The sequence below is a fragment of the Pseudophryne corroboree genome, chromosome 7, assembly GCF_028390025.1.
Source record: "Pseudophryne corroboree isolate aPseCor3 chromosome 7, aPseCor3.hap2, whole genome shotgun sequence".
NCBI classification, from domain to species: Eukaryota; Metazoa; Chordata; class Amphibia; order Anura; family Myobatrachidae; genus Pseudophryne; species Pseudophryne corroboree.
Window position 1 is genome coordinate 441,864,385 of NC_086450.1, and position 27,301 is coordinate 441,891,685.

Here is a 27,301-nt window from a genome sequence, read left to right on the forward strand (position 1 = left end):
GGAGCCAAATGACCTACCAGTATATTTTGGGATTATGGGTGGAAGCCGGAGCAAGCATGGGGAGAACATACAAACTCAACACAGTTAAGGTTATGCTGGGATTTGAACCCAAAACCTCAGTGCTGTGAGGCAGTCATGCTAACTATAACACCAACCATGCTGCCCATCTGCCCCTAACTTCTATTTCATATATCGGATGGCCTGCCGATGTCCAAGGTGTGTAACCTGTGCTGGCCGTATTTACAGCTCACAGAGGATCCTTTAATTCTACATAGGTATTGCAAAAAGGAAAATACCTTGGAGTCAAAGCATTACCGTCGGTGGAATTTATAGCATGTTTCGTTTTTGTGAAGTATTTGGATTGGCACCGGATTTACTGATATCTTCTCATCTTTAAGTACATAATGGTGAATTTTCTCTGGAAGTGATCAAGAAAACAAAAGCTGGGGGCTGTGCACTCAGTGGCTATTCAGGCTTAGCCAGCCTCCACCTCTGTGTATGAAGCCCAGGGCTGTAAAGGTGAACAGCCCAGTCACACATCAGAGCACAGAAGGAACATGAGTCGATACCCAGTGGAAGCTAAAGCTATTGGACTTGTCCAGCATGGGAGGCAAAAGGTAAGATTGTATGCCAGTACAGTTTCCATTACCCCCCCTCTCTTCTCTCCTCATGTTCCTCCTGCCAGCAGGTAAACTAACATTTTAAGCAAAGACACACTTTGCAGTTTCTACAGGGATGATTCTGAGATTGGAGCAAAGCAAATAAGAGCAACTAACTTTGTACCTGGACAAACCATGCTGCAATACAAGAGGGCAGATACATGTATTATTTTTGCATGCAGGGTAAATTCTAGTGATGTGCGCAGGGACAAATGTTGAATTTTGTGTTTTGTTTTTAGATCTGTATCTCCTTCGTGTTTTAGATTTTTATTGGTTTTGCCAAAACCGTCCTTGTGAGTTTTGGTTTTGAATAAAAAAAAAAAAATTAAATCAGAAAAACAGCTTAAATTGCAGAATTTTGCCCTGTTTTTCTTCCTACAGTATTATTAATCTCAAATAACATTTATTTCCACTCATTTCCAGTCAGTTTTGACCACCTCACAATATTGTTTTCATGCAGTGTTGGATGTTGCCGGTTTTGGATTCCATATAAGGGAGCCGCATCTGGCCAATTTCACTCCCTTTCTGCCAGTATGTCTGCAATAAAGTGGAAATATGTTCAATTAATACAAAAATTAGTTGTGTATATCGGTCAAAAACATACATTTATTTACATGATACATACCTCGAGTAAAGCTGGCTGAGGTAACCTGAGGCACTGTGGTACTGTGGACAAAATTGCCTGGAAATGCCTAAAAATGAATGTTATTGGGGTTAATAATACTCTAGGAACAAAAAAAGACCAAGGGCCTAATTCAGACCTGATCATAGATGTGCTAAATTTAGCACATCTACGATCAGCTTCCCTGCATTGCGGGGGACGCCCAGCACAGGGCTAGTCCGCCCCGCATGTCAATCCCTGCCCCGCCGCGCAAGTACAAAAGCATCGCACAGCGGCGATGCTTTTGTACTTGAAGAGTAGCTCCCCACCAGCGCAGCGCCTGTGCGCTGGCAGGGAGCTACTCGTCGCTGGGAGGGTCGCAGCGGCTGCATGTGATGTCACGCAGCCACCGCGGCCCCCCTCCACAACGGTCCAGACACGCCTTTGTTGGCCGGACCGCGCCCCCTAAATGGCTGCCTAACGCCGCTGGCCTGCCCCCTCCCGCACAACGACGCCTCTCCCTGTCAATCAGGCAGAGGCGATCGCAGGGCTAAGACAGCCGTTGGCTGTCTGGCATGCGCACAGAACCGATCAGGTCTGAATTAGCCCCCAAATCATGTCATTTTAGCATTTTTTGTAAATAAAGTAAAAATTAAACCAAAATCAGCAAAAATGGTCTGACATAGATCTTTACTAATAACTAGATCAGGGGCCCAAGGAAGGTAGAGTATGTATGTAGCAGAAGGAAGGACTGATTAGTAATGTAATTTCATTTGTTTGATTTTAAAAATGTAAATTTATCATTGGGGCATTGGTGATGGTCTTTATTGCATAGGGGGTGATTCAGAGCTGATCGTAGACACGATAAGAATCTCTGAAATGTTGGGGGAAGCCCCGCATGTCTAGCTTTACCCCACCTCCACAGAGGTGCGAAAGCATTGCGCGGTGGCAATGCTTTCGCACCCAGCGAGTGGCTCCCTGCCAACGCAGCCTAACTGTGGTTTTGGGTCGCAGCGGCTGCATGTAACGTCATGCAGCTCCCACGGCCCGCCCCAGCAAAGGTCCTCCTGCGTTGTCTGGACCGTGCTCCTCCCCCCAACGGCGTTGAAATGCCATTGGCAAGCCCCTTCCCGCCCCATTACCGTCTCTACCTGTCAATAAGGCCTAAAGATGCATACACACGGTGCAACGGGGTGTCGCGACCGATACTGACTATATTGTACGCGGAGGCATGTAGTCAGTATCGGCCCCGCCTGCACCCTCTATATTTTCTTGCGATGCCGATCCCGCGGGACTGCGCATCAGCATTGCAAGCTTATGCAGACGGTGCAGAATACACTATGTTTCCATATGATATGGACTATATAGTCCATATCACATGGGAAATTGCACCGTGTCTTGTTTCATCATGACTGGTGGCAGCACCTGCAGCACTAGTATGTACTTCCTGCTCTCCTCTCAATTGTTCATCCTCCATATCTATCAACAAACACGAACCAAGTGGGGTACAGCACACACCACAATTTGTACAAAAAAATGTACCACATACAATGCCACAATACGTGTATAAGCAGAGATAATAATCTTACACTACGGTTTACTTCACCTACAGTGTCAAACAATACGTGTATGAGTCAGAAATAGTAATCGAACACTGCAGTTTAATTTCACCAACAGTGTGGCACAATACATGTATGAGTATGAAATAAAATGTATTACTGTGGTACCACTTTCACCCACCATGTCACACAAATACATATATGAGGTAGACATAGTAATAGAACACTGCGGTTTAATTTCACCCAATAGTGTCGCACAATACTTGCATGCGATTACACACTGTAGTCTGACCGACAGTGTCACAGAAAAATAATAGTATAGTGCACTGGGGTTTGCACCAAAATAATTATATATATATATATATATATATATATATAGCTTTTCTTGTAACTTAACTGGCGCAAAGCACCCCTAGATTGGCAGAGAACCCCTTTACACACAAAAAAGTACAGACCACCTACAGTGTCACAATACGTGTATGATTATACACTGTGGTCTGATCGGCAGTGTCACAGACAAATAATAGCATAGTACACTAGGGTTTAGCACCAAAAATATATATATTTTTCTTTTGAATTGTATATTATTTAACTGGTGCAGAGCACCCTCAGATTGGCTGAGGACCCCTTTATGTACAACAAAGCAGGGACCACCTACAGTGTCACTCACAATATGTGTACACTGTGTGTCTGTACACTAATTATACAGAGACGACCCCTGAACACAGCTGCCCCAATCCCTTGATGGAACACAAACCCTGGAGGACACAGGTAACCCTTTAGCAGCCCCAGCCAAAACAGAGCACCCATGGACGGACACCGCAGTGACACATCCATTCACTTCAACCTCCACAGCCGCAGTGAAATGGCGCAGATCACCGGTGACCTTTATAGAATCCAATACCCTTGAGAATCTAACAGTGGGAGGATGACGTTTATCTTCGTTTTGGTATCTGAGTCCGGCAGGAAAACCCGAGCTGGACTTTGATCCCGGCTCAGATTGCTAAGTTCAAGTGGGTCTGGTTCCGGGAGAACTGGACTCTCTTATCTCTAGTAAATTCTGGATGCTTGTCAGGCTCAGTCTAGCAGGTCGCTCACTTCAGCGCTGGGTGAAGTGAGCAGCCCCTGACACACACACCCTCCCCCCTCGCTCAGCACACATCGCGCTGAGTGCTGAGCCGGGGGAGAGATGTGTGCTGAGTGGTCTGTGACAGATTGCTCAGCACACATCTCTAGATGTGTACCCCCTTAAGCCTTGGATGAAGATAAAGTGGATGGAGATAAAGTACCAACCAATCAGCTCCTTACTGTCATGTCTCAGGCTGGGTTTGAAAAATGTCAGTTAGGAGCTGGTTGGCTGTGACTTTATCTCCCTGCAAGGCTTAGTAAATAGACCCCATAATCTAAACTGAATGCTTCTGGTTATAAGTAAAAGCAGCGCTGAGAATCTATCTGGTTGGCTTTGCTGAGACAGAACTGAATGTCACATAATTAATAAGACACATACAGTTACTCCATACGCTAAATGATGACAAACTTATAGAAATTTCTTCTTCTTCTTTTTTTTTTTTTTTTGCCCAGTCTGCTTGTATTGCAATCATTAGAGGTCTGGAATCATACATAGCAATGACATTGCCTAGTAGTGTCGCAGAAATCCAGTGCAGAATCCCGGTTACATTAAATACAATAGAAAATCAATTACAAGGTAGCATCATAACTTTCCTTCAACATTGGAGACTAGTACACGGTTGAGTGACATTATTATGACCACCAGCTAATAGCCAGAGTAACTATTTCGGAGCCCCATACGCAGAAGGGTTCGCTGAACTGTTGTTTTAGAAACACGTCTGGTAGCCCCCAGGTTCATTTTGACAGTGAGCTGCCCCACTGTGGCGTGTCGGTCGTCCCTCATGTCGGAGATAAACCTCCTACTATCAATCTCCTTCAATTGTCTGTTCATTACCCTTTCTTTACCAATTGATTGGGAATCCCAGGAAGGAGACAACACACGTAGTTATGTCCACCAAAATGAGACTAGCTGTACTTTATTTAGCATGACATTATATAGAGAAAAAGGTACTTGCATGAACACTTGATAAACGTCACATTTCAAAAACAATAATGCATCTCTTCTCATAACTCCTCTCAGGCTGACAACATCCTACATGTCCTTCACCAGAAGTCTAAACACACAGCGACTGTCTAATAACACGTTTTCAAGACTTATAACTACAACCTTGCTTCGCACAGAACGTACTAACAGTGAAATGTCAGCATTATTATGATTTACTCAGCAAAGCATACTTCTACTTCATCTACATCATGGTTTCTACTTAACAAAATGGCTGACATGCTTAATATAAATACATCTATCTTCCTCCCTCACGCACCTTCTTAGCCAACATTCACCTCTCACATCACTGGCATGTGGTGCTCTGCAGTTTCCATGTTGGTTATTTGCAAGGGTCCCATTTGTCCAGTCAGGATACACCGTCACCACAGCAGCACGCCAGCAGTTCATAAACTGTGCTGTTTCAGAAAAATACTTCCACCCTTGCTCCAATATGAGGAGATAACTGGACAGTGTGTACGATGGATATCGGGATTGTTTCATCTCTCTGAAAACTATATTGGGGGTGATTCCGAGTTGTTCGCTCGCTAGCTGCTTTTAGCAGCATTGCACACGCTAAGCCGCCGCCCTCTGGGAGTGTATCTTAGCTTAGCAGAATTGCGAACGAAAGATTCGCAGAATAGCGAAAAGAAATTTCTTAGCAGTTTCTGAGTAGCTCCAGACCTACTCACAAATAGCAATCAGTTCAGTCAGTTTCGTTCCTGGTTTGACATCACATACACGCCCTGCGTCCGGCCAGCCACTACCCCGTTTCTCCAGACACTCCCGCGTTATTCCCTGGCACGCCTGCGTTTTTCCGCACACTCCCAGAAAATGGCCAGTTTCCGCCCAGAAACACCCACTTCCTGTCAATCACACTCCGATCACTTCAACGATGAAAAATCTTCGTTCGGGCGTGAGTAAATCTACTAAGTTTTGTGGTAAAATACTAACCGCATGCGCACTGCGAACCATGCTCATGCGCATTTTTGCCTTAATCGCTCCGTTGCGAAAATCGGCAACGAGCGAACAACTCGGAATGACCCCCATTGTGCATAGTTTCTCATATATGTCAGGCTCAGATTTTTGCAACTTAACCTTTATTGTTAATAAATGAAATCATATTATGTTTCCTGTATTTACAGCTGTACATGTTCTGCATTCTGTGGTCTGATCGCAATAATATCCGTATATACAGAACATATGACAATTTTAAGGATCTTTCCGTAAGTAACACAGTATAAACTCACTGATTGCTACTCAGACACCTAGGGGTGATGGGGGGATATTACAGTATTGAAAATACCGTTGAATTTGTGCTGGGAATTTAAATGTTAATTGCTTAATTTGGTTTGCAAAGATACTTTTCCAATATTTTTGTGCAACACCTTATAATTCTATAACAAGATAATATTTGTTACCAGTAATACTTTTATTTAACCAAATGTGCATAGGTGGTGAGGGGCACAAACTTCTAGGTCATACTAAGGCCATACTTACCATGTTTTCAGTTTTCCTGTCCGGAAGAAGCCCGGAAAGAAGCTGTAGTTCACAAGTTCGGGGGCGGAGCCAGGTTCTAGAGTCAATAGGCTCCACCCCTGTATCGGCAAAATGCCAAGATTTGTGGGTCAGTGTGAAGGGGATGGGATTTAATGACGCAATTTGTGTCATTTAGCTCCGCCCCCTCCATACACTCTCGCTAGTCACGGCATTAACTCCCTATCCTGCCCACTTAGCTGGGAAGGTGGATGGGTGGATTGTGGGAGATCCACCCACTCCTCCGGGAGTTGCGGTGGACTACCCGAAAATCAGTTGTCTCCTGCAGCTCCTGGGAGAGTAGGTATGACTAGGACACACAATATACTCTAATCTATTCTTTACAAAACTGCTTAGTATATCACAGACGTAGTTTTCTGACATATCATGGTGGAAAAAGGGGCCCAGGCTGTATCTTGTCATGTGGTCCTTTGGGGTCTTACTTGGGTGCTTGTACATTATAGTGTACAATCATATTGTACATAAAATAAGCTGCAATCAGCATAAGTGTACAGTACATTCTAAAAAGTGCAGCATTGGAAATTGTTTCATAAGTGGGTACCATAGGTGCTGGAACAGGGGGAAGAGGGGGTGGCTCACCCCCCCCCCCCCCCCCCCAAACATTTGAGAAGCACCAATTGGGTTGCAGTACGCCATTTAGGGTTTACCACAGGCAGTGTCAGGACGGAGATAATCCCCTTTCCAAATGCTTCGCCTCCTCCCTCCCCACAGTACTTCTTCACCCGCCTCTAGGGCCCTCCTCCGCCCCGCACCCAACTCCAGCAGTGTGTGACTAGTTACTGTGGGATGGCCCCACCTCTGGGACCAGCTGTGCACCTTTCACACCTCCCACTTCATATGTTCTTCCCCTCTTCCCCCTCACCTACTCCTTCATCTTGTAACCCCCCACCACCACCACCCTCCCCTTCCCTCTATAGACCCAAACTGTAAAGTTTCATTACCCTCCATGCACAGCCTCAGCCATGGTGTGAGCTACGAGTGTATCCTGTCTATAAGCGATCACTTATGCAATCGATATACTTTTGGTTTCAGAAATACGGGGGACCCCTATTTCTTTTGTCCCCCGTATTTTTGAAACCAGGACCGGTCCAAGAGCCCGGTGCTGGTTGTTTGAATGCATGGAACCCCCAATCAAAATTTTCCCTGTATTTTTGCAACCAGGGCCAGCTCAAAGAGCCCGAGGCTAGTTATGCTCTTGGTGGGGACCTGCACGTTTTTGTTTTTTTTCTCTTACGTCCTAGAGGATACTGGGAATACATTTAGTACCATGGGGTATAGATGGGTCCACTAGGAGCCATGGGCACTTTAAGAATTTGATAATTTGATAGTGTGCTGGCTCCTCCCTCTATGCCCCTCCTACCAGACTCAGTTTAGAAAATGTGCCCAGAGGAGACGGTCACGCATATGGAAGCTCCTGAAGAGTTTTCTGCATTTATTTTTCTGTTTTTTATTTTCAGACAGGACTGGTTGGCACCACCCTGCCTGCTTTGTGGGACTTAGGAGGGGAATGCCCAACCTCTTGAAGGGCTAATGGTCCCGTTCCCCGCTGACAGGACACTAGCTCCTGAGGGAACTATTCGCAAGCCCCACCACTGCAAGCGTACATTCCCGCAGCACGCCGCCACCCCTAACAGAGCAAGAAGAATGAAGAGTGGTGAGTACTATGCCGGCATCCCGGTTAGCGGGTCGCCAGCCATTATGGTGGCATGAGGGTACGGAGACGCATGACTTCTAAATAGGGTGGACTGCATCTCCAGACTCAGTACACAGTGCAGACGCACAGCTTCTGAGGGGGCAAACTGAGTCTCCCTTTCACTGTACACAGTACCCACACTGGCAAACACAGACTTAACATGGATCTGGCTTAATTTTAAGCGCTAAATTACCTCAGCCAGAATAAAAAAAAGCAGGAAGCCTGCGTGCCATGGAGAGGGCGGGGCTTCACTATGAGCAGATCCAGCAGCTCACCAGCGCCATTTTCCCTCTGCAGTGGACACAGACGCTGACTGACAGGGACGCGCAGGTCCTCCGGAGTGACTCCAGATTACCTCAGTGGTACCAGGGGGTCATAGCAGGGGGGAGCGATTATTAGTGTACTGAGTCCCCAGTCTGGGTACTCAGTCTGTGACCCGGCTAAGCTTGGCATTAGTGATAAGGGCGCTGTGTGCTGGCTCCATACTATCTCTGTGTCTCCCTGGAAGGGCTCTTTGTGGGTTAATTGTGCTTTTAACTTTTTCCTGTGTGTGTGTGCTATCCCATTTACAATATGTCAGGCAAATAGTGTGTTTCATGTATGGCAGAGTGTTCCTCTTTCCCCAGGGGGCTCACTACCATGTACTCAGTGTAGTGCACCTTCCCAGGCTAGCAGGGCTGAACCAGCATGGCTGGATTCCATTAAAGGAATTATTTCTAATATTTCTACTAATTGTCCCGCAATGAGAAAGAGACACAATACTAAAGACAGTGTGTGGATGAGTTTATGAACAGATACTCAGTCCCCAAAACAGCGTCTCAGACCCCTACCATTTGTCCGCAAAAACGTACTCTGGCCCATATCCTGCAGTCTGACTGTGATGATGAAGGGTTGGACATGGAGGAGTGGAAGGTGAACTCACAAGGGGCGATGCTGCTCTGCCACAGGGAGTAGAGGCTTTTATAGAAGCTATCAGAGACATTCTACAAATTCCTGATAAGGTGACAGAGGAGTGTGAGGAATCTTATTTTAATATAAAAAAGAAATCATCATTCACTTTTCCTGTGTCAAAGGAACTGAATACCCTGTTTGAAGAACCGTGGGTTAATCCTGATAAGAAATTTCAAATCCCTAAGAGGTTACTCTGATCCTTTCCTTTTTCTCCTGAGGATGGGAAAAAAGGGGAACATCCACCGACAGTGGATGCATCAGTATCCAGGCTGTCACGGAAAATAGTGTTGCCTGTCCCTGGTGCAGATCCCTGAAAGACACGGCTGATCGTAGAATTGAGACCACACTCAAATCTTTGTATACAGCTTCTGGGGTGGCCCAGAGACCCACTATAACATGTGCATGGATCACTAAAGCCATTGCTAAATGGTCAGGTAACCTAACTGAGGGGTTATATTCCTTGCCTAGGGGGAGATTATTGTACTCCTGCAACATATACAGGACTCTGCGAACTTTATGGTGGAAGCCAGAAAAGAACTAGGCTTGCTTAATGCATGCACCATGGCTATGGCAGGGTCAGCACACAGGGCCTATGGCTACGCCAGTGGACTGCTGATGCGGACTCCAGGAAAGGCGTGGAAGGCCTACCCTTCACAGGAGAGGCCTTATTTTGAGATGAACTGGATAAATGGATCTCCAAAACTACTGTGGCTAAGTCTACATATCTTCCTTCCGCAGCTCCCCCAGCCAGGAGGGCCTACTCAGCTTCCAATTTGCAGTCCTTTCGGACAGCCAAGTTTAAGGGCAAAACCAGAGGTTCTTCTACAGTCACTAGAGGCGCTAGAGGTAAACCAAGCAAACCAGCAACTGCCGGTTCTCAGGAACAGAGTTCAAGCTCTGCTTCCTCAAAGCCTTCAGCATGACAGTGGAACGCTATGCCTGGAGGACTAGCGGGTGGGAGCCCGGCTAAAATTCTTCAGTCACATCTTGACAAGTTCATGCCAGGATCCCTGGGTCATAAATCTGGTTTCCCAGGGCTACAGACTGGAGTTCCAGGAGCTTCCACTTCACAGCTTCTTCAAATCAGGCTTACCAGTTTCACAGGAGGCAAGTATAACTTTACAGGATGCCATTCAGAAACTGGTGCAGACTCAGGTCATTGTTCCAGTTCCACCTCATTTGCAAAACAAGGGGTATTATTCCAACTTGTTTGTAGTACCGAAACCGGATGGTTCGGTAAGACCAATTTTGAACCTCAAGTCGTTGAACCCATACTTAAGAGTGTTCAGATTCAAGATGGAGTCTCTGAAAGAGGTGATCTCGGGTCTGGAGGAGGGGGAATTCCTAGTGTCTCTGGATATCAAGGATGCGTATCTTCACATTCCGATCTGGCCGCCTCATGAGGCTTATCTAAGGTTTGCACTGCAGGACTGTCACTACCAGTTCCAGGCCCTGCCATTTGGTCTCTCCACTGCGTATTCACCAAGGTGATGGCAGAGATGATGTTTCTCCTCCACAAACAGGGAGTGAACATAATACCATACCTGGACGATCTTCTGATAAAGGCGTCGTCCAGGGAGAGGTTGTTGTACAGCATTGCCCTCTCAACCCAGCTACTATGGGATCACGGGTAGATTCTGAACCTTCCGAAATCTCACCTAGAGTCAACACGGAGGCTTCCATTCCTGAGGATGATACTGGACACAGAGTCTCAGAAGGTGTTTCTTCCTTTGGAAAAAGCATTGGTAATCCAGTCGATGGTTCGGGATGTCCTGAAGCCAACCCAGATATCGGTGCATCTATGCATTCGCCTTCTGGGGAAAATGGTAGCCTCTTATGAGGCACTTCAGTACGGAAGGTTTCACGCAAGACCTTTCCAGCTCGATCTGTTGGACAAATGGTCCGGATCACATCTTTACATGCACCAGAGGATCCGTCTGTCGCCAAGAGCCAGGATTTCTCTCTATGGTGGCTTCAGACTTCTCACCTAATCGAGGGTCGACGGTTTGGGCTTCAGAATTGGATTCTGCTAACCACAGATGCAAGCCTCAGAGATTGAGGAGCAGTCACCCAGGGGGTGCAGTTTCAGGGAAGATGGTCAAGTCAGGAAGTCGTCCTTCCAATCAACATTCTGGAACTTCTGGAATACAATACCCTTCTGCAGGCCTCATATTTCTTCAAGATCAGGCCATTCAGGTCCAGTCAGACTATGTGACGGCGGTAACGTACATAAACCGACAGGGCGGAACGAAAAGCAGAGCCGCAATGTCAGAGGTGACAAGAATTCTCCTCTGGGCAGAAAAACACACTGTGGCATTGTCAGCGGTCTTCATTCCGGGAGTAGACAACTGGGAAGCAGACTTCCTCAGCAGACATGACCTGCACCCGGGGGAGTGGGGCCTTCACCCGGAGGTGTTCAGGTGCTTGACACGTCGGTGGGGATATCCACAAATCGACATGATGGCCTCTTGTCTCAACAAGAAACTCAAGCGATATTGTTCCAGGTCAAGAGACCCACAGGCAGTAACAGTGGACGCTCTAACAACTCCATCGGTCTATCAGATGGTGTACGTGTTTCCTCCACTTCCTCTGATCCCAAGAATTCTCAAAAGAATAAAAAGGGAAAAAGTTCAAGCAATACTCATTACTCCAGACTGGCCAAGAAGGGCCTGTACGCGGACCTTCTGGAGATGCTACTCGAAGATCTGTGGCCTCTACCTCTTTGTGAGGATCTTCTACAACAGGGCCCGTTCGTCTATCAAGACTTACCGCGGCTATGTTTGACGGCATGGAAGTTGAACGGCTAATTCTAGCCTGGAAAAGGATCCCGGACAAGGTCATCCCGACAGGGCCATCTTAACAGCAATGTAGGCCCCTGGGCACAGCAATGCACTGGGCCCCCTACCCATCCTCCAGCGGTAGGGGTGGGGGTGCTATCAGTGGCTGCTTTGATGTCCCGTGGGCAGCAGGGGGTGTTTTATCTTCCACTCAGCATATAGGACCTGGAGCAGTAATTTATGCTAATTACTCCTTTACTGCACAGATGGGGCTAAACTGTAGAATGGGGCATCGGGCTGAATGTTGAAGCCCAGGTACATGACTTCCAGGGTGGTAGGGGGTGTTTAATACGTAGGGGAGGGGTGGATAGTAGAGTCGGCTTAATATTTATCATGTTCTGGTGGGAGGGCAGCTTGCTTGACTGCAGATATCTCATGTTTCTGAAAATATATTTCTGAACTTGGAATGGGATAAAAAACTAGAGAGTCCCACCTGTCAGGAGGTAGTGGGGACTTGGGGATCAGAGTTCAGGAGCCAGAGCAATTCACCAACGAAAATCTAAAACTGCATATTAGGCGTGTGGAGCTGGAGCAGGGACCAGCTGCATGAAGGCTGATATCTCTGGTTCTGGGCATAGTAGAGACAAGCTGCCAGTTTCCACCAAAAGTGGAGAGTCCCAGCTTTTGGATTATACCCTCAGAAAACTCTAAGTCAGACAGAACCCCAGATAGCTGGCTGGTAAGAGCAATTAACAGGCTTGGATGGGGACCATTGCTTTCAAGTCGGATATCTCTGGTTCCCCAGGGCCGATTATCAAAAATCTGGTACCCCTGGAAAGAGGGGACTCTCAGCTATCAGCCTAGGGCCCTTATACTCCTGGGGCCCTTGGGCAAGAGCCCATTGAGCCCATACGAAAAGACGGCCCTGCATCCCGACTATGATCCAAGCCAGAAAGGGGGTAACATCTAAACATTACCACCGTATTTGGAAGAAATACGTCTCTTGGTGTGAGAGCAGAAAATTTTCTGTGGGGGAATTTCATGTGGGACGTTTACTGCTTTTTCTGCAGTCAGGTGTGGAAGTGGACCTACGTCTGGGCTCCATAAAAGTCCAGATTTCGGCCTTATCCATTTTCTTTCATAAACAATTGGCTTCTCTCCCTGAGGTCCAGATGTTTTTGAAAGGTGTTCTGCACATCCAACCTCCCTTTGTGTCTCCCACGGCACCTTGGGATCTCAATTTGGTGCTGCAGTTCCTCCAATCAGACTGGTTTGAACCGTTACAGGAGGTAGACGTAGAATATCTTACGTGGAAGACCGTCACACTGTTGGCCTTGGCTTCAGCAAGATGTGTGTCAGAGCTAGGGGCGTTTTATCACAAGAGCCCCTATTTAATTTTCCATGAAGACAGAGCTGAACTCAGAACTCGTCAGCAATTTCTTCCTAAAGTGGTGTCTGCGTTTCACATCAACCAACCTATTGTGGTTCCGGTTGTTACCGACACCTCTGTTACTTCAAAGTCTTTGGATGTTGTGAGGGCTTTGAAGGTGTATGTGAAGCGCACAGCTCGTCACAGAAAATCCGACTCGCTGTTTGTTCTTTATGATCCCAATAAAATTGGGTGTCCTGCTTCGAAGCAGTCCATTGCACACTGGATCAGGTTCACTATCCAGCATGCTTTTTCCATGGCAGGATTGCCGGTTCCAAGATCTGTACAGCAGGACCGTAACTAGGTGTGTGTGGAGGTGGCACCGCACATAGGCCCTCATTCCGAGTTGTTCGCTCATTAGTGGTTTTCGCAACGGAGCGATTTGTCGCAAACTGCGCATGCGCAATGTTCGCAGTGCGTCTGCGCCAAGTAAATTTGCCAAAAAGTTAGGTATTTTACTCACGGCTTAACGAAGAAATTTCTTCGTTCTGGTGATCGGAGTGTGCTTGACAGGAAGTGGGTGTTTGTGACGTCAAACCAGGAACGAAACTGACTGAACTGATCGCAGTGGCAGAGTAAGTCCCGAGCTACTCAGAAACTGCAAAGAAATTTATTTTCGCAATTATGCGAATCTTTCGTTCGTAATTCTGCAAAGCTAAGATTCACTCCCAGTAGGCGGCGGCTTAGAGTGTGCAAAGCTGCTAAAAGCAGCTAGCGAGCGAACAACTCGGAATGAGGGCCATAGCGCTGCAAAGTAGGAGGCGCTGTTGGCAGCACTTGTCAATTACCTGTTTTAATTACTTTCACCTGTAGCTTCCCCCCTTTTTGAAACCCAGCATCTCCTGACCGTCCCTGTCTCCTACCCCCACCCCTTCTGTCGCTAATAACTATACAGCAGGGGTGTTAAACTTGCGCATGCGGCCCGACGGCATCCTTTTGCGGCCCCTGGCCAGGGGTCCTTATGTGGTCCATTGGCAGGAAATTGAGCCAGAACGCTGACCAGGTTAGAGGTGTGTGTCCAGCTCCGGCCCCCGCTCTGGGATGTAGCCCACCTCGTCTGAGCTCCATAGGATGACCAGGGGCTGGCTCAGCAGCCGCCGTTTCCCCCCCCCCCTTACCCCAGGGGCTGCAGCAGCAGCACCGCGGGCAGGAATGGTCTCCGGACATCAGCAGAGAGCAAGGATGGGAGTGGGCTGGAGCAGGGGCAGCAGAGTGAGGCTGAGGTGGAGGCTCCCCGCACAGGCCCGCAGCACGGCCCCCAGCACACATAGCACAGCCAGCGAGAGCAGCAAGCAGAGGAGTGACACCATCACCTCCCGCCCAGCATCTCACCTGCAGCACGATGCTGCTCTGCTCACCTGCCCGGCCTCTTATATCACCGGGCCCCGCTCCTGGCAACCCAGTGGTGTCACACAGCAGCACACTGTACACACACTCACACACCACACAGATGTAGGAGAAAATACAGTAGTGCCATTACCACAGTAGGGTGCCGGCCTTCTGTTGGGGCAGCCGTTGAGCGGGTGCAGGGTGTCTCTACACTATGAGCTCCTCTGTCTTGCTGACCTGACCATGCTGTCTGTGCTGGCTAGAGCTGGGGGCAGATCGCGCTGCTGGAAGGACAGAGCCGGTGGCCGCTCTCCTCATCTAGATCATAGCCAGATTAAGGGGGGAATGCAGGGCATACTGTACCCGGGTCCCACTTTGTCAGAGGCTCCCCGGCCAATCACACTGATATCACTAGCTTTTCCTCTTAATGTGACAGCCAGAATGAGAGCAGGACAGTATGCAGTGCAGGCAGAGACACAGGAATATCATGTTTCATGAGCTACTGACAGAGCTTTCTGACCAGAGGAGAGATAGAAGGGTGGAGACAGCTGTAAGTGACACAGGGATCCCAGCTTCTCCACCTCCCGCCCTGGGTGTCTTGAGTCCTGTGTAAACTTTTATGCAACTAAACCATTTGGGTCTAGATATAGAGACACACACAGAGAGTCCTCCTGAGTCCTGCACCAGTGTGTAAGTAGTACAGAGGATGCTGCTATTATTGAATATGTTACAATATAGGAACAAGGGTGCAGGTGCACCATACACCATTAAAATTATTACAACCATAATATAATATTCAAGGTTCTTGGCATATATTGGCCAGTATATGAGCCTGCCCACCTACTTCACGGTGACCTCATCAGACAGGTCCCTAACACTATAGGGGTTCACCTCTGGGGCGCAGAGCACCCTCAGACTACCCCTGCCACACCACCCCAGGGCACCACACAGAAAAACGATAGGAGTGAAAGATAAGTGATAAGCAAATGAAAGAGGCTGCTGAATGTTAAAGACGTTTAGCTCACCACTGGATCCTGCAAGTCTCAGTGCGGCCTGCGCTCTGTGGGCTGATCCGATGACTCAAGGTGTGAGCGGCGGTCGCTGTGATCGGAGTCATCGGATCAGCCCACAGAGCGCAGGCCGCGCTGAGACCTGCAAGATCAAGTGGTGAGCTAAATACAGGTGGTGGGGAGGTGGTAGCAAAGCGCCCTGCTCCGTGAGTCTGCCGGGCATACATCCAGCTGTGCATTGCACTCTCAGCACACTGTGCATAAGCATTGACTTACCTTTAACCCAGAAAACCACGCTTGGAGTTACATACAAATAGCACTTGAACTGTGCTTAAATATCCATTATTGGAACTCCAACATTTCTTAATCTACATATATGTGGACGGTATAAATATACTATGTGGTATTAAGGACAGACGTATTGCAGTGGTGATTGTCAGTGTGTTCCATTGTTCTTATATATTGTTGTTATTTTATTACATTTCATCCATTTTATCAACTAGTAATTTATGTGTTTAAATAAATTGTCTAAGACAAATGTAAAATTGATGCTATTTTGTACTTTTCTTTTTTTCTTGTGCCTTGGTGAGTACTGCAGAGTACTCATATGGGAGCTGTTTGAACACAAATTGTTACTATTAAGTGACCAACTAATTATTAATTGATTTTAGTGTGCCTGATTTTTTAACCATTATATTTGTATAATTGTTATCTATACAATACCTCACCCACTGGTGTGATCTCCACCTCCTGTGACAGGATCCTTCTGCTGGTTCTGTTACTGCCCACCAGTGCAATACCTCACCCACTGGTGTAATCTCCACCTCCTGTGACAGGATCCTTCTGCTGGTGCTGTGACTGCCCACCAGTGCAATACCTCACCCACTGGTGTGATCTCCACCTCCTGTGACAGGATCCTTCTGCTGGTGCTGTGACTGCCCACCAGTGCAATACCTCACCCACTGGTGTGATCTCCACCTCCTGTGACAGGATCCTTCTGCTGGTTCTGTTACTGCCCACCAGTGCAATACCTCACCCACTGGTGTAATCTCCACCTCCTGTGACAGGATCCTTCTGCTGGTTCTGTTACTGCCCACCAGTGCAATACCTCACCCACTGGTGTGATCTCCACCTCCTGTGACAGGATACTTCTGCTGGTGCTGTGACTGCCTACCAGTACAATACCTCACCCACTGGTGTGATCTCCACCTCCTGTGACAGGATCCTCCTGCTGGTGCTGTTACTGCCTACCAGTGCAATACCTCACCCACTGGTGTGATCTCCACCTCCTGTGACAGGATACTTCTGCTGGTGCTGTTACTGCCTACCAGTACAATACCTCACCCACTGGTGTGATCTCCACCTCCTGTGACAGGATCCTCCTGCTGGTGCTGTTACTGCCTACCAGTACAATACCTCACCCACTGGTGTGATCTCCTCCTCCTGTGACAGGATCCTTCTGCTGGTGCTGTTACTGCCTACCAGTGCAATACCTCACCTACTGGTGTGATCTCCACCTCCTGTGACAGGATCCTTCTGCTGGTTCTGTTACTGCCCACCAGTGCAATACCTCACCCACTGGTGTGATCTCCACCTCCTGTGACAGGAACCTTCTGCTGGTGCTGTTACTGCCTACCAGTGCAATACCTCACCCACTGGTGTGATCTCCACCTCCTGTGACAGGATCCTTCTGCTGGTGCTGTTACTGCCTACCAGTACAATACCTCACCCACTGGTGTGATCTCCTCCTCCTGTGACAGGATCCTTCTGCTGGTGCTGTGACTGCCCACCAGTGCAATACCTCACCCACTGGTGTAATCTCCACCTCCTGTGACAGGATCCTTCTGCTGGTGCTGTGACTGCCAGTGCCTACCAGTGTAATACCTCACCCACTGGTGTGATCTCCACCTACTGTGACAGGAACCTTCTGCTGGTGCTGTGACTGCCTACCAGTGCAATACCTCACCCACTGGTGTGATCTCCACCTCCTGTGACAGAATCCTCCTGCTGGTGCTGTTACTGCCTACCAGTGCAATACCTCACCCACTGGTGTGATCTCCACCTCCTGTGACAGGATCCTTCTGCTGGTGCTGTGACTGCCTACCAGTGCAATACCTCACCCACTGGTGTAATCTCCACCTCCTGTGACAGGATCCTCCTGTTGGTGCTGTTACTGCCCACCAGTGCAATACCTCACCCACTGGTGTAATCTCCACCTCCTGTGACAGGATCCTTCTGCTGGTTCTGTTACTGCCCACCAGTGCAATACCTCACCCACTGGTGTAATCTCCACCTCCTGTGACAGGATCCTTCTGCTGGTTCTGTTACTGCCCACCAGTGCAATACCTCACCCACTGGTGTAATCTCCACCTCCTGTGACAGGATACTTCTGCTGGTTCTGTTACTGCCCACCAGTGCAATACCTCACCCACTGGTGTAATCTCCACCTCCTGTGACAGGATCCTTCTGCTGGTTCTGTTACTGCCCACCAGTGCAATACCTCACCCACTGGTGTAATCTCCACCTCCTGTGACAGGATCCTTCTGCTGATGCTGTTACTGCCTACCATGCTGCATTAGCCTTGCTTACTACCATTGTGGCTAATGCTAACAATTTGCTAACCCCCAGTTTGTGTTGGGCACCGTTTATAGCTGACTTACTCCAACAGCAGAGCGCAAGGATGGGAGTGAGCTGGCCACTTATCATATATTTCCAGGGCCACTTTAAGTTCTCAATCCGCCCCTGACTGGAATGAAAAAAACGTGAATGATAAATCAAAGTAATGGTGCCCATACACTTATGAGATAATCGATGCTATCCTTCGATTTCGACCACATCTGTGAGAGAAATGGAAGGATTGTATGCACATTTTAGGTATCTTGAGACGCGATGCGCGAGCACGCCGGTCGAATATCGCGTCTCAAGATACTATGTGCTGCACTTAATATTCCTTGCATCGCAGTGCGATCGCATGTGGTTTTAAGCCCACATGAGATATATCGCACTGCGATGTGCGATGGGCACCCGCCGGGAGCGGCCAGAGGCTGCTCCCACTCGGCAGTAACGTGCCCATCACGTGATTGCCATGCGATCTATCGCATGATCGCATGCTAATTACTTTGGCAGTTCAGGTGCGATTTCATCGGGTGCAATGACCCGCGATGTTGTGTCGCGGGGCATCGCACAAGTGTATGGCCAGCATAAATGTACCAGGAGGGTATTGACAAGCCATTAGAAAGTTATCGGAAGATGGAAACCCTTTTTAACATTATCTTATACTGGGAATTTCTTACCCTGTTTCCAAGACAAAGACATTGTCAATTATTAATTGAACTTGTTAATTAAGTGAAAAGGAGACATGATATTTTCCGGGAGATGTATCAAGCCGCGGAGAGAGATAAAGTTGTGTATTTGCCTAAAGCAAATGATGCTTCTCACTACAGGTATATATTCATGTACTGTGCTAGATAAGTGACAGAAGATGATTGGGTGCTTTGGACTTTTCTACTTTATCTCTCTCCAGGCTTGATACATCTCCCCAAGAGTGCTGTATATAAAATATATGTCTTGCTGCTATACAGCAGGTCAGGAGCACCAGCAGGACAGTAGAGTAACAGTCATATTAGTAATAATTTGCGGACCCTGTGAAATTGGGATCCGGACTGAAAGTCGACAGTAACTAGGTCGACAATGTCTAGGTCGACCACTATTGGTCGACAGTAAATAGGTCGACAGGGTGTCTTGGTCGACAGAGTCTTTAGGTCGACATGTTCTAGGTCGACAGGTCAAAAGGTCGACATGAGTTTTTCACAATTTGTTTCTTTTTTTGAACCTTTTCATACTTAACGATCCACGTGGACTACGATTGGAACGGTAATCTGTGCCGAGCGAAGCGGTAGCGGAGCGAAGGCACCATGCCCAAAGCATGGTGAGCGAAGCGAGCCATGCGAGGGGACGCGGTGCACTAATTGGGGTTCCCGGTCACTCTACGAAGAAAACGACACCAAAATAACATTAAAAACTCATGTCGACCTTTTGACCTGTCGACCTAGAACATGTCGACCTAAAGACCCTGTCGACCTAGACACCCTGTCGAGCTAGTTACTGTCGACCAATAGTGGTCGACCTAGACATTGTCGACCTAGTTACTGTCGACTTTCAATACCACACCCGTGAAATTAGCATGCAATAAAGAACGGAGACTCAGTCAATGAATACATAAAACATTTTTTAGTTTATGCTAAAATATAAAAAGTTTATTATGAAGAATATTTAACAAATAATATTTGTGAGACATCTCCGAAAACAGTCAGTTTTGGAGACTGCCCACAAATATTAAACAGGCCCTGAATGTACAGATGTAGCCACCTTTATCTTGAGTGGCCGCGGCGGTTGTCCCGTTCGACCATACGCAGCGTACTGTGGCGTAGCGAGGCGCGCCTAGCCACAGAGAGGCTATCTAATCGCACGGAGACAGACATTTGGCGTTACCTTTACGTGTAATACCTGCGATCAGCCACCAGATGTCGCTTTTTACAATCACCACTGCGCATGCGTGTGGTCTCCCGTAAAATACAATACTGACATACATAATAAGGACTACTTTACTAAGGCGTCTCATTACGCTGCATACAGCAAATACTGTACTCATTACGCTGCATTATTTAATACAGTACTGTACAGTATATACAGTACGACACCGACGCAAATACAGTAGTACAGCATACAGTATATGATCCATCTACAATACTTTATGAATACTGTATGTGAGCGTGCAAGTCCCGCAGACAAAACACAGTACTGTAAAACCAGTAGTGTACACTGTCGCAAATGGATGTGTGTTACAAGTTCACTATTGCCTCTCAAGATTAGGAATTTTCTACAGTGTTATCGTCCTAATCCCGTAGCCATTACAGCATAATCAAAACCAACGGATTTATACATTTGTCTGCGGCGAAGTGGTGAAGTGTTTCGCTTCCTATACTCAGAGTCCAGGGTTCGATTCCTTAAGTACTGTACGAATGCATGTTACTGTAGTTTTTTTCAGACACTTTATTATTTTTTTTATTCACATACTGCAAACCAGGGCATACAGTAGCTGCATGAGCGGTTCTATGCGATCGAGTCCGGTGTACCATAATGTGCAGGTTCTATGCAGGTTAAGGTACTATGCTCCGTACACAGTACACATACAATTCTGTAGCTGGGCAGACTGAATAGAAATGGCTACCACCTATGACTCCTTGCCCCACAGAGGCCCTAGGCTACGGAGCAAGTAATAGTCCAGATTGTACAGACTATGGGGCAATGCTGAATGAGCGTCACAATCCCCTAGCTAAAATACACAGTATGCATATTATGGTACACCGGACTCGATGACATACTGTAGCACACTGGCAAAATGGCCGCCGCCCCTGAACCCTTGTGCAGGTTATGGGGCAATGCTGAAGGAGCGTCACAATCCCCTAGCCAAAATACACAGGGGAGGGATAAGCTACTGTAGGATTGCATACAGTATTACGGTACACCGGACTCAATCGCATAGCACACTGTCAAAACGACCACTACCCATGAACCCCCACCTCCTGAACCCCCACCTCGTGGCAGGCAGCAGTTGGGTATGGAATGAGAAATGGCATAAGCTGTGCAGGCTACGGGGCGATGCTGAAGGAGCGTCACAATCCCCTAGCCAAAATACACAGAGATACTGTAAGCGAGGTCTATGCACATTACAGTACTGTACGTTACACCGGGCTCGGTCGCATAGCAAACTGACAAAACACAAGTTTTACAGTACATACAGTAAAGCAGGCCAAAGCTGCAGGAGAGTTTCTACTGTAAAGGTTCTATGCACCGTACGGTAATGTACACATACCTGTACAATTCTATAGCAGGGCAGACTCAATTGAAATGGCTACCGCCTGTGACTCCTACAGTAGCTCCTAGGAGGCACTCAGCTATGGAGCAAATAACAGCACAGATTTTGCAGGCTACGGGGCAATGCTGAAGGAGCGTCACAATCCCCTAGCTACAATACACAGGGGTGATAGAGATAATCGAGTGGCTGGAGGGGGGTCCCCTTGATTTAAGGGGCCCCCACTCCTCCAGGGTACTCCGGCCAGGTGTGACTAGTTGGGTATTTAATTCCATGGCCGCAGGGACCTGTATAAAAGTCTCCCCCGGCTGTGCATTATCTGTCCAGCTAGTGGAGCCCAGTGCTGATTCAAAAAATATGGGGAACCCCTACGCTTTTTTTGTCCCCCTTATTTTTTGCACCAGGACCAGGCGCAGAGCCCGGTGCTGGTTCTAAAAAGATGGGGGATCCCGTGTCCATTTTTTCCGTATTCCTTCCGGAATTCGACTGCAATTGCATATACAGTACTGTACCCCTTAATGTCACTGCTTACAGTATACAGTATTTAGACATGAGCTTGTGTACAGTATCTGTCATGAGGTGCTTTTTTCACTGACACTATAACTTTTTTCTATTGTGATATACTGTACAGAGGCGGCAAACTAGCCAAACGGGAATAATCAGCTTCTGCAGAATAAAATGAGATGCTACAGTACATGCCTATATTCTGTGAGTGACTGCGGCTCTATGAAATTAAATCAGAAAATTTAAATATGAAATGCATTACTAATGTGTGGCATTACTGTACTGTATGTGTATAAGGTGTACTACAATATTTTCTGGTGTAACATAAGGAAAGGGCACTACTGCATGGTCTAATGCAGTGGTTCTCAAACTTGGTCCTCAGGACCCCACACAGTGCATGTTTTGCAGGTAAACCAGCAAGTGCACAGATGTATTCATTACTAACTGACACATTTTAGAAGGTCCATACAGTAGGTGGAGCTAATTTTTTCACTTGTGATTCTGTGAGACCTGCAAAACCTGCACTGTGTGGGGTCCTGAGGACTGAGTTTGAGAACCTGTGGTCTAATGTAAATAAAGATGAATGTGGTGGGGTGTAATGTGAATAAGGGGCATTACTGTTAGGAGTAATGTGGTACTATGATATGATGTCATGAGAATAAGAGACACCACTGCATGATATAATGTGAATAAAGTTGCAGTACTGTGTTGTGTCATTTCATCTTCGGGTATTATTGTGTTACCATGCCCCTTCCCAGCAAGAACATACTGTACACTGTTTTGGGCTGGCACTAAATGTGCACATTGTTCTTATTTAGATTATAGGGGGTAGGAGCGCCAAAATGGGTGATGGTGCTGGGAAAGGGGTGCAGGGTTAGAGGCGGAACTACGTAGCATCTGTGCAAGAGGGCATCAGCCAAAATCTAGCCTAGGGCATCATGTTGGTCAGGTTTGGCTCTGATAATACTGTATACTGTACTCTTACTGTACTTTGCATTCAATACAGATACTGTTTGCACACAGGTTTTACATGAATCATTGGCAATGCTGCAGGAGTGTCTCATTAGGCAATCTAAAATATACCACGACTATGGGTGGGGATACAGTAGGGAAGTTCTGTCACCATAAGCTGTCTGCTGTGTATAGCATATTTCCATCTGAGATGCATTTGTGTGTTTGTAATAAGAAAAAAACATTTTACTGTACATTTAGTGGATACAGTATTTCTCCCCCATAATGACGTATCATACTGTACAGGTACCCTCATGTACTGTACCGTACCATACTGTAAAATTGAATATTTATTGGAAAAACATCAATATTAATGTAAAAATAAAGTATTACAACATCCGATTCCATGTGATATCCCTGCTGGCCCTCCTATATGCCCTTACTTTCTCCTCGTTGCTGGCGAGAGTTCTGTCCCGCCAGCGAACGAGGAGACGCAGCTCACCCATAGCATAGGGACGGTCACGTACAGGTACTACAGGTACAGCAGCCATGCTTATGCTCAATGAGCGATCCAGACGTCGTGCGTCTCAGACGTCGTGCGTCTCAGGCGTCGTGCGTCTCAGGCGTCGTGCGTTCCAGGCATTCAACGTACAGTACTGTAGTTACTGTACTTTGTGACAGTTTCCCTTAGTTTTACATATGCCCTTTCTTTGACCACAGTATTTTCCACTGTCTTGCCCTACGCCCTTCCCTCCTGGGAGCCTTCACAGGTCTTATGCTATACACAAATACCGAAGATGCACAGTCCGTCAGAATACACTCATTTCATTCACGCTGTTTGGGTGCATTTAGCGTAAAGAATCGCTCCTGCAGATGTACTTTGATTTATGTGAAACCTGTGTGCATCCTTCCATTGACTGTCTTACAATGGAAATAAAATAATACAGTGCATTATTACAGAAAAAAAAAAAAAAAGAAAGAAAGCACATCATGTCTCGAACCCTGGACCCCCAGTGAGGGAGGTGGGAGCCTTCACCCCTAGCCCACGACGCCTCATGAGAGATTTCTAATTTCATGTGTGAAAGTACTGCAAACAGCGCCCGGCCCTCGCCCCATTGCTGTTGGTTTATGCCTTAGAGGACTCGGACGCTCGCATTTGTAAAGCACGGTGTTTTCCTCCGCCTCCTGCTAGCCTGTTGCCCTTCCCCCATGGGAGCCTGCACAGATCATGCAGTAGACAGGGAGGGAATGCAGGTCATGTGCAATACACAAACGCCCACTGTAGTACTATTTTGCTCACTTACAGTACCGTACTGTAGGTTGCATTTAGCGTAAAGAATCGCTCCTGCAGATGTACTTTGATTTATGTGAAACCTGTGTGCATCCTTCCATTGGATGTACTGTATTGGAGAGAAAAAAAAAATGTTAAAGTGAATGTCACGGGAACACATTAAAAATAAGGTTGGCACTTCCTTCCCATTGGTGTTGGTTTACAGTATGCCGTAGTGTACTCGGACGCTCATGTAATTGCATTTCAAAGGCACAGTATTTTCCATCGTCTCCCCCCTACCCCCATCGCCCTTCCCCCCTGGGGGCCTGCACAGGGAAGGAAATTCAGGTCCTGTGCAATGCACAAACGCTGAAGATCTACAGTACTGTTTTGCTTAGTTGGTAGCGCCAGAATACACTCATTTCATTCACGCTGTTTGGGTGCATTTAGCGTAAAGAATCGCTCCTGCAGATGTACTTTGATTTATGTGAAACCTGTGTGCATCCTTCCATTGACTGTCTTACAATGGAAATAAAATAATACAGTGCATTATTACAGAAAAAAAAAAAAGAAAGAAAGCACATCATGTCTCGAACCCTGGACCCCCAGTGAGGGAGGTGGGAGCCTTCACCCCTAGCCCACGACGCCTCATGAGAGATTTCTAATTTCATGTGTGAAAGTACTGCAAACAGCGCCCGGCCCTCGCCCCATTGCTGTTGGTTTATGCCTTAGAGGACTCGGACGCTCGCATTTGTAAAGCACGGTGTTTTCCTCCGCCTCCTGCTAGCCTGTTGCCCTTCCCCCATGGGAGCCTGCACAGATCATGCAGTAGACAGGGAGGGAATGCAGGTCATGTGCAATACACAAACGCCCACTGTAGTACTATTTTGCTCACTTACAGTACCGTACTGTAGGTTGCATTTAGCGTAAAGAATCGCTCCTGCAGATGTACTTTGATTTATGTGAAACCTGTGTGCATCCTTCCATTGGATGTACTGTATTGGAGAGAAAAAAAAAATGTTAAAGTGAATGTCACGGGAACACATTAAAAATAAGGTTGGCACTTCCTTCCCATTGGTGTTGGTTTACAGTATGCCGTAGTGTACTCGGACGCTCATGTAATTGCATTTCAAAGGCACAGTATTTTCCATCGTCTCCCCCCTACCCCCATCGCCCTTCCCCCCTGGGGGCCTGCACAGGGAAGGAAATTCAGGTCCTGTGCAATGCACAAACGCTGAAGATCTACAGTACTGTTTTGCTTAGTTGGTAGCGCCAGAATACACTCATTTCATTCACGCTGTTTGGGTGCATTTAGCGTAAAGAATCGCTCCTGCAGATGTACTTTGATTTATGTGAAACCTGTGTGCATCCTTCCATTGACTGTCTTACAATGGAAATAAAATAATACAGTGCATTATTACTGAAAAAAAAAAAAGAAAGAAAGCACATCATGTCTCGAACCCTGGACCCCCAGTGAGGGAGGTGGGAGCCTTCACCCCTAGCCCACGACGCCTCATGAGAGATTTCTAATTTCATGTGTGAAAGTACTGCAAACAGCGCCCGGCCCTCGCCCCATTGCTGTTGGTTTATGCCTTAGAGGACTCGGACGCTCGCATTTGTAAAGCACGGTGTTTTCCTCCGCCTCCTGCTAGCCTGTTGCCCTTCCCCCATGGGAGCCTGCACAGATCATGCAGTAGACAGGGAGGGAATGCAGGTCATGTGCAATACACAAACGCCCACTGTAGTACTATTTTGCTCACTTACAGTACCGTACTGTAGGTTGCATTTAGCGTAAAGAATCGCTCCTGCAGATGTACTTTGATTTATGTGAAACCTGTGTGCATCCTTCCATTGGATGTACTGTATTGGAGAGAAAAAAAAAAATGTTAAAGTGAATGTCACGGGAACACATTAAAAATAAGGTTGGCACTTCCTTCCCATTGGTGTTGGTTTACAGTATGCCGTAGTGTACTCGGACGCTCATGTAATTGCATTTCAAAGGCACAGTATTTTCCATCGTCTCCCCCCTACCCCCATCGCCCTTCCCCCCTGGGGGCCTGCACAGGGAAGGAAATTCAGGTCCTGTGCAATGCACAAACGCTGAAGATCTACAGTACTGTTTTGCTTAGTTGGTAGCGCCAGAATACACTCATTTCATTCACGCTGTTTGGGTGCATTTAGCGTAAAGAATCGCTCCTGCAGATGTACTTTGATTTATGTGAAACCTGTGTGCATCCTTCCATTGACTGTCTTACAATGGAAATAAAATAATACAGTGCATTATTACAGAAAAAAAAAAAAAAAGAAAGAAAGCACATCATGTCTCGAACCCTGGACCCCCAGTGAGGGAGGTGGGAGCCTTCACCCCTAGCCCACGACGCCTCATGAGAGATTTCTAATTTCATGTGTGAAAGTACTGCAAACAGCGCCCGGCCCTCGCCCCATTGCTGTTGGTTTATGCCTTAGAGGACTCGGACGCTCGCATTTGTAAAGCACGGTGTTTTCCTCCGCCTCCTGCTAGCCTGTTGCCCTTCCCCCATGGGAGCCTGCACAGATCATGCAGTAGACAGGGAGGGAATGCAGGTCATGTGCAATACACAAACGCCCACTGTAGTACTATTTTGCTCACTTACAGTACCGTACTGTAGGTTGCATTTAGCGTAAAGAATCGCTCCTGCAGATGTACTTTGATTTATGTGAAACCTGTGTGCATCCTTCCATTGGATGTACTGTATTGGAGAGAAAAAAAAAATGTTAAAGTGAATGTCACGGGAACACATTAAAAATAAGGTTGGCACTTCCTTCCCATTGGTGTTGGTTTACAGTATGCCGTAGTGTACTCGGACGCTCATGTAATTGCATTTCAAAGGCACAGTATTTTCCATCGTCTCCCCCCTACCCCCATCGCCCTTCCCCCCTGGGGGCCTGCACAGGGAAGGAAATTCAGGTCCTGTGCAATGCACAAACGCTGAAGATCTACAGTACTGTTTTGCTTAGTTGGTAGCGCCAGAATACACTCATTTCAT

The 27,301-nt window shown here is 47.2% G+C and overlaps 1 protein-coding gene across 1 annotated transcript in view; it reads left to right on the plus strand.

The window, feature by feature from the left end:
- The first annotated feature begins 442 nt into the window (after nucleotides 1–442).
- The window catches only part of LOC134945559 (NADPH oxidase organizer 1-like), a 103,233-nt gene continuing 76,374 nt past the window's right edge, over nucleotides 443–27,301 (plus strand). Inside the window, exons 1-2 of the mRNA XM_063934922.1 lie at nucleotides 443–617; nucleotides 6,075–6,155. Coding sequence (XP_063790992.1) covers nucleotides 558–617; nucleotides 6,075–6,155 — 141 coding nt within the window. The 5' untranslated portion in view covers nucleotides 443–557. The remainder of the gene's footprint in view (nucleotides 618–6,074; nucleotides 6,156–27,301) is intronic.